Source organism: Trichechus manatus, unplaced genomic scaffold (assembly GCF_000243295.1).
Source record: "Trichechus manatus latirostris isolate Lorelei unplaced genomic scaffold, TriManLat1.0 scaffold00064, whole genome shotgun sequence".
Classification (NCBI taxonomy): Eukaryota; Metazoa; Chordata; class Mammalia; order Sirenia; family Trichechidae; genus Trichechus; species Trichechus manatus.
This window is the reverse complement of record NW_004444000.1, coordinates 12,443,710-12,454,616: the sequence shown is the minus strand read 5'-3', so window position 1 is coordinate 12,454,616 and position 10,907 is coordinate 12,443,710. Positions and strand designations below refer to the sequence as shown.

At 56.6% G+C, this 10,907-nt stretch overlaps 1 protein-coding gene across 1 annotated transcript in view; it reads left to right on the top strand.

Annotated features, from left to right (window-relative positions):
• The window catches only part of DCPS (decapping enzyme, scavenger), a 76,852-nt gene extending 67,412 nt beyond the window's left edge, over positions 1 to 9,440 (top strand). The window contains exons 4-6 of the mRNA XM_004379340.2: positions 1,826 to 1,939; positions 6,727 to 6,837; positions 9,028 to 9,440. Coding sequence (XP_004379397.2) covers positions 1,826 to 1,939; positions 6,727 to 6,837; positions 9,028 to 9,294 — 492 coding nt within the window. The 3' untranslated portion in view covers positions 9,295 to 9,440. The remainder of the gene's footprint in view (positions 1 to 1,825; positions 1,940 to 6,726; positions 6,838 to 9,027) is intronic.
• The last annotated feature ends 1,467 nt before the right edge of the window (positions 9,441 to 10,907 follow it).

Genomic DNA, 10,907 nt, shown 5'->3' with positions numbered 1-10,907 from the left:
CGCAGGCCCGTGTCCGTGACCCACAGGTCGGGGGAGAGGCTGGAGGCTCCCGTAGGCTCGTGTCTGTGATCCATAGGTCTGGGGAGAGTCTGGAGGCTCCTGCAGGCTCATGTCTGTGACCCATAGGCAGGGGAGAGGCTGGAGGCTCCTGCAAGCTCGTGTCTATAATCCATAGGTCAGGCGATTGGAAGAGTGAAGAGACGGAGTTCCGGGAAAATGTCTGCTGATACTCTGGTGGCAGAACACATGCTAGGGAAGCTTCCTTTCTGCTCTTAAGGCTTCAACTGATTGACTGAGCCCCTGCCCCTGACCCCACACTATGGAGGGTAATATGGTTTACTTAAGGCCAACTGGTTTAGTCTCGTGTAACCACTGCATAACGGAGTCTAGACTGCTGTTTGAGCAAACTGGGCACCATGGCCTAGGCTGTGTAACAGCCGTCACAGGCTCCACAGCCCGCTCTCTAATGTCACCTGTGCCTTCCCACTGAAAGGCCTGTGGGCAGACTCAGCTCCCTGGGGAACCCTGTGTGGGAGGTGCACCAGGGCCTCTAAGGAGAGTCACTGTCTCCCTCCTCCCCTTCATTTTTGGGAACCTTCCGGTCAGGTTCCGGCGGGCTTTGTTCTCAAAGCACATTCCTAGAGCTCTCGGGAGATGCCTCTGTTCGTGAAACCCACGGGCTGGGCAAGCAACCCGGCCACCATGCAGAAGGAGGAAGCAGCTGTTGGGTGGACCCCAGATCCCTCCCCGACGCAGTACTTCCTGCCTCTTCCTGGGAAGGCCCCTCTTTGGGGGTGGGTGGACCACACTGTGAGCGGCTTGTGGGTCTTACCGGGGGTCTGTGAGGCCCTCTAGCCAGAAATGCCTCTCTTGGTAGTCACAGGAGATCTGAGGTTCCAGTTTGTCTTGGAGGCCCGGCTGTTTCTGGGTGGGTGCCTCTGCTCCCTCCCTGTGTACCTCCAGCCATTGCTGTGCTTGACCTTGGCGGTGCTGACCTGGAGCTGAGGGCTCTGAGCCACGCGTGGCTCAGGGCTGGCGGTGTGTGGGCTCTAGGCCAGTCTCCCCACCCCTGGCTGCCACTTCTGGGCCCGTAGTCCACAAGGTATGGCTTCTCTGCCCTCCCCCATCTCACTCGCCCCAGGCAGTGAGCACTGTGCTGGAGAGACGTCTCTGGAGACCACTGACAACAGCTGGGCCAGGGTGTGGGCCAGGGCCAGAGCGTGGCTGACGCTGATGGTCCCAGCAGTCAGCCTTGACGGCTGTGGCTGCCCTATGGTGCCAGCGAGGTGTGTGCCAGCGAGGCAGGCTGAGGTGCTAATCCCACCACTAACAGAGTCCCAGCAGGGTGGGACATCCACACACATCAGCTTCCAGAGCCAGACGCTCTCACTGCCTGGCACGTGGCTCCCTTTGCAGAAGGAGACCTTCACGGCTCAGCCTCTGAGCCCGATCTTTGCCCCATGGGCCTGAATAGAGTACGCTGGCTCCACCAGACATCTTCCTCCTGAGTCCTGGGGGCAGCCGCAGACCATGCCCGTGAGGCCACAGCAGAGGGCGTAGAGTGTGGTCAGCACCACACGGGCCCTGGAGGGGTGACTGGGGTGATAGTGTACAGCTGTGGTGGGGTGGGGGGAAGCCCTGCAGGACCCCAGCAGCAGGTCCACGCGGTAGCTTTGGCTGTAGCTTCCCTGAGCTTGGCGGCCTCCTACGGCCCGATTCTCCTGGGGGTCGGAGGAGAGCATGTCCCTAGCTCAGCGTGGGGTGTCTCCCGAGGGGCAGTGATGGGAAACGTGAACCATCTCTCTCCGTCTCTTCCTCCTCCCAGTGGGTATATAACATTCTCGAGAAGAAGGCTGAAGCCGACCGGATTGTTTTCGAGAACCCAGATCCTTCTGATGGCTTTGTCCTCATCCCTGACCTCAAGTGGAACCAGCAGCAGGTAAAAGGTTTCTTACTGGGGCTCCCTGGTCTCGAGTACCTGCATCAAGTCGCCAGCCCTCCTTAGGGAGCTGCCCTTTTCTCTCTTGACTCCTCAGCAGATTGTAATTAGCCTGCACAGGGAGCCTGTGCTCTCTGCGGTGACAGAGTGCATGCTGTCATTCACAGGCACTTCTGCTTTCACGGGTGACCTTAAGGAAGCCCTTCCTAGCTCCTCTCCCACCCAGGCGTGAAGGATGTGGTAATGTTCATGTCCATGATCACACATCTTAGCCAGCCAGGCAGCTGGGCCGCCACCTTCCCTTCCAGGAGCTTCTGGAGCCCTGAGTGGAGCGTTTACACTCTGTCCCTTTGACACCACCAGCCACGAGCTCCGGTGAGCCACACCAGGGATCCCCTCAAGCCCGTGTGACAGTAGGTCCTCCAGGGATCTAGGCTTCCGTGAGGAATCCCATCAGGCCGCTCAGTTCTCTGTGACCTGGCCTTCTCCCGGCCTTCCTTCCAAGGTGCCTCTTTTCAGCTGACCCTCTTCACTCACAAGTGTCCGTCTCTGGTTCTCTGTAGCCTCTCCCTCTCTCCGTCTCCCTTCCTCCCTCCCGTCCTCTCTCCCATTCCAGCCCGTCACAGTTGTAACTTGCCATGCCCTTCTTGGGTGAGACTTCTACGTGGCAGTATTGGGGACGTGCAGAGCCATGTTACTGGGGGGTTGTTCACACTGTGGACTGAGGGAGGCAGCTGCCACAGGAGAGGGGGGCCGGGAGAAGGCCGAGGAGGGCAGAGGTGGGAGAGTGGGGATGCTCCAGCCTGGGCCTTGCTGCTTTGCTTTACAGCCATCTGGCTGCTTTGCCCCTCCAGTCAAGAGACCAGCACGCACAGGAGCTGTTCTGGAGCATGAGCCCCATCTGCCGCTCCTGGGCCCCTTCCTTTCTCACCTGTCACCTGGCCTTTAGGCCTTTTGAGCACTCTTGAAGTTTGCTTGTTTTGGATTGGGTGGTTTCTAGAACCTCCACAGGGGGCTGAGGATCTGTGGTCGGGCCCAGAGGCAGACAGGCAAGTGAATGGCATCTCCGTCTCCTGATGGCGGTTCCTGAACATGGCTCAGAGGGTGGTAGGGCCTTTGCAGGGAGTTTCCCGAAGCTGGAGCCTGAGTGCTGATTTATTAGAGTCAAGTAAGATCTCAGCAGGTGGCCTCTCCACATGTGGGGTATCGTAGCAAGAGGCTTCTGCTCGTCTGCCTTCCCTGCCCCGGCAGGTTAGGCCCACCCACACCCCTGCCAGGCCTCGCACACGAAGCCAGCACTGGGTCCAGAGAGGTTTGGGGAACTGGGGTGAAGCCACTGAGTCAGGAAGATGGAGGACAACCCTGGGCAGCACCCTCGTGACACTCTGCAAGCCCGTCTCTCTCCTGCAGCCACGTGCCTGGAGCTTTCAGATTGCAGAGGGCATGGGAGCGGGGTGGGTGGGACAACTTGTGACGTACAAGACCCCTGAAGATTGAAGAGCTTGAGGTTTGCAGGGAGACCGTGGCTGAGGGCAGCAGAAGATCGTCTTGTCCATTTCCATCAAGAAAGGCCTGGATGCCAAGCTCTGTCCTCCCTCTGGCCCAGTGCTGCTTGGCATCCTGCCTTGTCTGCTGGTGAAACGGTCCTCTCCGGGTTTCAGGGACTCCACTGGGCTCCTGGCCATATAGCTCAAGCTCCTCGCCCTCAGGGAAACCAGAGGTTGTGAACGGGCCAGCTTAAATGTCAAGCTTTCCTTGCTTGTGCTGCAGGTGGGGCTGGTCTTAACCTCTGCTTCTTTCCCGTCTGTCTCCTGGCCTGCTGTATTTCAGTTCCTCGAATCCTGACTTATGACAGTGCCCTGAGGTCGATAGCTCCCTCAGAACGAAGCAGCACGTCTGCAGGGAGTCGTGCCACACCAGGCTTTTATTCTTTGTCCTTGGACCAGGGAGTGACTGAGGAAAGGGCTGCTCTGGTGTTTGCTTTGGGGAGCCACCGTTTGTCACCTCATGCCACTTGTCCCAGAACTGTACCTCTGCTTCCCCCAAACTGATGGCTCTGCATTAGGGGCCCTTTTTCCATCTGTTCACCTGTCCATGTGTCCATCCATCTATCCATTTACCCATTCAACAGATATTTATCAAGTGTCTTCTGTTTGCTAGGGACTCTTCCTCCACTAGAAAGTCCTTGGGTGGTACAAACGGTTAATATGCTCGGCTGTTAACCAAAAGCTTGGTGGTTTGAACCCACCCAGAGGCGCCTTGGAGGAAGATCAACCATTGAAAACCCTGTGGAGAGCAGTTCTTCTCTGACACGCATGGAATTACCATGAGTCGGAGTTGACTTAATGCCAACTGGGGTTTTTTATTCCCCCCTGGAGGTTAGGAACATTCCTTCCTCAGTCCTCTTAAGAGATCACCCAAAAAAAAAGTCTTTTTGACTTTTTTTTTTTTCTTTTAGCGTCTAGTTAATACATACATGTGATAAAAATACAATAACACAGCTGGTTCCTGGTTTCTTGGTCTCTTATTAGAGTCAGTCTTTGCATGGTGTTTGTGGAGTTATACGTGTACGTGTGTATGTAGACACACATGCATTTTCAGGGCATGTATTGTAAGTTGATTTGTCCCAAGGTCTCAGACACGAAAGAGTGTTTCAGACACTTCCTTTGAGTCACTCCTCAGATTGAGAGATGGCTCCCCAAAGCGCCAGCCCTTCTCTGTCTCGCCCCTTGCCAGAAATCCCTTACTCTGATGTTACTGTCTGGCCTTGTAAACAAGGCTGACAGTGTCTGTCTCCCCAGAGTGAGTGACGGGCCACTTGGCGAGTGCCAGCGTGGGGCCCTTGCTGCCTCTTGTCTAGCTTTCTTCAGATCCTTCCTCGGGGCTGGGGCCCTGGTGCCACCCGCAGAAACCTCGGGCCAGGCCCAGTGTCAGAGTATGGGTCTCTCTCACCCCTCCCCCTGCCTGGGAGCCGACACGCAGCCCCCAGATCCGTGCCCCATTCCATGCCAGTGGAGCAGAGAGGTGTGACTAATGTCATGTTGGGATTTGTCAGCAGACGTCATCTAAAACAAATGCTACTATTATCTGGGAGTCCTGCCACAGTGACACGGAGAACAGCTGAAAATGCACTCGCCCCTTCGCAGACAAATGCATGCACACACACCAAGTACAGGCGGGCATTTTATCCCCTGGCTTCTCCTTGGACCCCTGCATAGTGAGAGGAGATTTCCTGGGCATAGGCCATGAGCAGGGAGGATCCAGAAGGTACTGGTGGGCTCAGCCCTGTGCTGGGAGGGTCCCAGTGGGCTCATCAGCAGCTGGGCTGGGCAAAGAGCAGAGAAGGACATCTGTGGCGTGAAGATGCTGTGATAATCCGACACTGGGCAATCATCTGGAAAATCTCGTTTTCTGTTTTTAAATCGGGGGCCCTGGGTTTGTTTGGTTGGGTGACTCACGGTCCCCAAATGATCTCCACGAGGAATCTAGCAGCTTAGTCAGCTGGGGTCTCCCTATGGCAGAAGTTCTGTGTCTTGCTGGGGTTCCCCAGGCCTGTCCCCAGAGCCCTGAGGTCTGGGGCCTGCCTCACACATGGACATGACAACCCAGGCAAAGCCAGGGTGAGTAGGGGGACTGGGGTCTCCTGGCCCGAGGAAGAGCTCGTTTGCTCTCTGGCACATGATCTTGTTGACTCTGGTTCTATGCACCATGGTGGCCTCCAGGTCTTCAGCCAGGCTCTGTTTGTAGGAGAGGCAGCCTGTGAGCCCACCGAGTTAGGGAGATGGGTTAGCCACCCTGGTGTGCTCCGTGCTGAGCTGGTCCTGGTGTCCTCTCCACCCTCAGCCCCCTCTGTGCCTTCACAGGCCTTTACTCCTGACCCCTCACGCTGCCAACTCTCCCTTCTACATGCCACCTGAGTTTCCTAGTGTTGCTGTGACGGAAATACCACAAGGAGGTGACTTTAAAGAACAGACCTTTATTTTCTCACAATTCTGGAGGCCAAAAGCCCAAATCAGGCTTTGGGCCGTGTGGACTCTGTCCTTGTCAGTTGCCCTGGGCATTCCTTGGTCCTGTGTCTCATCGGCTGTTTTGATAACGCAGAGGTGAGTAGGTTTAGGGCACACTCTACAGTGATATGGCCTCGTTAACTTCAACTATTTCCAAACAGGATTACACGCACAGGTCTAAGGGCTAGGATTCCAGCACATTCTTTGGGAGGGCACAGTCCGATCCCTAACTCATACCCCATGCTTTCTTGCCTCTGGGCCTTTGCTTTTGCTCTTCTTCTACCTGCATGCCCTGTCTCCAGACCTGCGTCCCCTGCTTTCTCTTCTGAGAAGCCTTCCTTGAGCACCCCAGTTAGGCGGTCTGCCCTTCTTCCTCCTGTACTTCACCTGCATTGTATCCCTCTGTATCTTATAGTTTGTTTCTTATTTGCACACCTTGGGACTGTAAACTCTTTAAGGAGTTGTTCTTTGCTCTCTCTTGAACCTCCTGCCCCACCCTGTGTAGTGAGTGCATTCCAAGTACCCACCATGTGGCAGTCGGAGCAGGAAGAAGACGTAGGAGGTCTGCCTTACACTGCCCCCACCCCGGGCACGAAGGCCCCCTCTCTGCCTGGGAGCACTGCTGCCAGGGCATCATCCACTGGATCAGTGGCTGGCACAGTGGACTGGGGGTGAGCGCTTCCTGGGGAGTCCCAGGGCTGGCGGCCTCCATGGCTCTGCACCCTCCAACCTACTGAACCTGGGCGCCCCTCTGGCGTCCCCCTGCCTGCCTCTGCATAGCTCGATGACCTGTACCTGATTGCCATCTGCCACCGCCGGGGCATCAAGTCACTGCGGGACCTGACCCCAGAGCACCTGCCGATGCTGAGGAACATCCTCCAGGAGGGGCAGGTGAGTCACCATGGCGGGACCCATCTCCAAGCCTGGAAGATCACACTCAGGTTCCAGTGTGTCCCTGGGCCACCTCCGTGCCCTTCCTAGAGGTCCGTCCTACGACGGGCTTCTCTCTGGGGGCCAGGCATGGGGACCACGGGAAGGTTCTTCAGATGGATGGACAAGACCCTCTGTCTCCTAGCCCTCCAGCCCGCCCTCAGCTGCCTTTCCTCCCCCCAGACTCACCTTCCCCCAGCGTAGGGACATGATTTGGGTCCCCATCCGGGATGTGCCTCTCCTCTCCCGCACCCCACAGACTCCTGTCCAAAGCCTTGAGCCTTCCCCGAGGCCCTCAGTATCATCGGCGTCCTCCGGATTCTTGCCCCACAGATGACCTCTCCTCTCATGACAGCCACGCCGTGGTGACGTGTGTACACACACAGACCTGTGCTATCTTACCTTCATCCATATTGAGGGCAGACGGAATTCTGTAGCACCTGGCATTCTGGGGTGCTGTCTCTCTGGGTGCTCGTTGAACTGAATGAAATCGGGGCACTAAAGGCAGCCCCGGGTATGGAGGGGTGGGAGAAGAGAGTCCAGATTCTTGGTTCTGACACATCGACCCTGACTGGCTGATTGTCCTTGGGCAAATCAACCACCTCTCTAGACCTCGGGATCTGAAGCGGATCCCTTCTAAGCCCACCAGGCTACGGGCTGGGTTCTCAGCCTTTCTTCCACTCTGACACACTTAAAGACACTGCCTCCTTGAGCGCCCGGGACTGACTGTCACAGGGATGCCCAACCAAGAGGAAGGCGCGCCCCCTTCCCGGCAGCCGTGTCCCCTTCCTGGCAGCCGTGCCCCCTTCCCGGCAGCTGTGCCCCCTTCCCGGCAGCCGCTGCTCTGAGGCTTTACTGCAGCCCTGGCGGAAAGGCGCCGGCTGGCCTTGGCTTTCAGGTCCCAGCTCCACGCTGGGCCTGTTCTCTCTTCTGTTTTCTCACCTCCTCCCCGCGGCCGTACACCCCTCCTGCCTGCCCACACACCACTGGCTCCCTAGCTGCCTTTGACCTTTTAGAGGTGACTCATTTTCATTATGACATAACCTCGAGGTGCCAGGGCTGGCAGCACAGTGTCTCCCTCCCGGGGTGTTGCTGAGCCAGCACCTGGACCTGCCCTGGCGGCTTAGGGGTCCTCCCCCGGGGGGGACAGCCCTGCTTATCCAGATTCCGTTAGGTCTCCCCCTGTGGTAGCTCCATTGGCAAATATGATTCCGGGGTGAATCTGAGCTCCCTGAGCCTCCCACCTCTTTCTCTTTACTCCTGACCACGGGGATTTGCTCAGAGTGGAAACCAGAGCCTCCTCTAAGCACCAAGCCTTGGGAGCCAGGCCAGAGTCCACGCCCTTCTCTGGGTTATGCCTTCTCTAGGTCTGTCTGGGAGACCCTGGGCGGCGCATACAGTTAACATGCTTGCTGCTAACTGAAAGGCTGGAGTTCATATCCACCCAGAGGCACCTCAGAAGGAAGGCCTGGCAACCCACTTGCGAAAGGTCACAGCCCTTGACAACCCTGTGGAGCACAGTTCTGCTCTGACACATGGGGTCGCTGTGAGTCAGGGTCCACTGGCAACTGGTGTTTGGTTTGTTTGGGTCTGCCTGGAAGCTGCCTCCCCTCCTCCTTCTTCAGCCCATCCCCCTCTCCATTGTTTCCAAGCTCCCTCCCATCTGCTCACTGATAACAGTTACTAAGTGCTTAATCAGGGGAAGGGCTGCCCGCTCAGTCCTGGGAACCTGGGCCTGCTCTCAGGCACTGGGACCCCCGAGATCCCAGCAGCAGCTGTCTGACAGAGGACATGTTCACCAGGGTGGGGTGGGGACCCTCTCCCTCTGCTGCTGTCACCTGCATTTGTGGATTTCCTCCAGCAGAAGGCAGAGGCCCAAAGCGAACAGTGGACAGAGAGTACCACGGAGGGTGTTTACTAGATGCCCAAAGGTTGGGCAGCTCCAGGCTGCTGTGAGTTGCCGTGGAGTCAATTCCGACTCATGGCGACCCCTTGTGTGCAGAAGTCGGACCTCTTGGTTAGTGGTCGCCACCCGGCGGCCTCTAGTTCCCTGCTAGCCCAGGATGAAGACAGAGCAGGCTTCTGGTGGGAGACGTGTCACTGGTGCCCTGCAGCTCAGTGACCCTCTTGGTCCCCTCGCCTTCTCACCAGGAAGCCATCCGGCAGCGCTACCAGGTGACGGGGGACCGCCTCCGGGTGTACCTGCACTACCTTCCCTCCTACTATCACCTGCACGTACACTTCACAGCCCTGGGCTTCGAGGCCCCTGGCTCTGGGGTGGAGCGGGCGCACCTGCTGGCAGAGGTGATTGAAAACCTGGAATGTAACCCAAGGCACTACCAGCAACGCACCCTCACCTACGCCCTCAGGACTGACGACCCCCTGCTCCGGCTCCTGCAGGAGGCCCAGAAACGCTGAGTCGGCCCAGGAGCTGCCAGGCCAGCCAGTGTGTGGCCGCTGGGGTGGGGGCTGGGTGGAAGAGGTGGTTTTATCACCTAGTACATTTTTTTTAAATGTATTTTGTACTAGCTGATTCCTGGTAGGTGAATAAAGTGTTGGGATCACTGGGTGTGGACTGATTGTTCTGGGGAAGCACATGGGGTGGGCAGAACCAGTGGAAAGTTCTTGAGAAGAGAGGGAAGTTGTGGGGTGGTTTAGCTGACGTGTGACAGCTGGCCTGGGAGGGCTCCAGAGGCCTTCTCAGAATCTCTGAGCTCATCATCCTGTGCTGATTTCCCTGTGCTTTGACTTTGCCTCTTCCTGTTAGCGGGCCTTCCTGCTCTGCGCCCCTGCCTCTCTTCCTTCTTGTTTTCTGTACCTTTCGAGTGGTCCTCTAACTCGATGTGTCTGGGGTTCCCCAGAACTATGAGGTGTGAAGCCTTTGTGACAACAGTCTAGGGAGTTTTGGGGGTAGCACTTCCCCTTGCCTGCTTCGGTGACTTGGTCACACCCCCACCTATGAGTCAGCCCTGTCCATAAACTTGTTGGGAAGGATGGAGGGCCGATGCCTGGACGTGGGGGGGTTTCAGTGAGAATCAGATGATGCAAGCGCAAAATGCCTGCCCCTGCCTGGGATTGGGTCAGCAAGGCCCTGTCTGTGAGTTCATTATCTTGGCAGGAAGACAACAAATTCGCAGGAAGCAGCCAGAAGATCAAGTCTAAAATACTGTGTGAACAAGGGCACAATGATATGGCTGTGTTGGATACAAAAGCTGTGAGGGGCTCAAGCTCAAGGTATGATCAGCGTCACAGGTCTCTGTTCATAGACTGTTGAGGCCAGGGAAGGGGACTTACAGTGTTGGGGACAGATGGCCTGTTAGCAGACTGTTAGGGGGTGACCTAGGAAGGGTGACATCTACCCCAGCTGCAGCAGAACAGGGACACGGCACACATGTTGAGGACAAGGAAATAAACACGGATAACTTTCCAGTGAGTCCCTGGGAGATGCAAACGGTTAAGTGCTTCGCTGCTAACCAAAAGGTTGGAGTTTCAAGTTCACTGAAGTGCCTTGGAAGAAAGGCCTGGTGACCTACTTCAAAAAATCAGCTATTGAAAACCCTATGGAGCATAGTTCTACCCTGACACACATGGGGTCACTATGAGTTTGGGTTGCCATGAGTCGGAGTCAGCTCAACGGCAACTGGTTCTGTTTCCAGCACAAAGAACAGAGAGTGTCTGGTATTTGCTGTGGGGTCAGGATGTCTTTCCACCTAGTGGAGGAAATTCTCAGGGGAGGTAGGATGCTGGCTTCTGCCTCAGTGACAGGAGGGACGCACAGGCAGCGAAGGTGGCTCTTTGCCGCATTCCCGGGACTTAGACCAGGAGACCTGGATTCAGATTCTGCTTCCATTCATTTGTTCTCACGTGTTTATTGAGCACTTACTGTGGGCCAGCCAGTGCCCTGAAAAAATCCCGTTGCTGTCAAGTAGATTCTGACTCATAGTGATCCTATGGGACAGAGTAGAGCTGCCTCCCAGGGTTTCCAAGGAGCGGCTGGTGGATTCATGCTGCCAACCTTTTGGTTAGCAGCT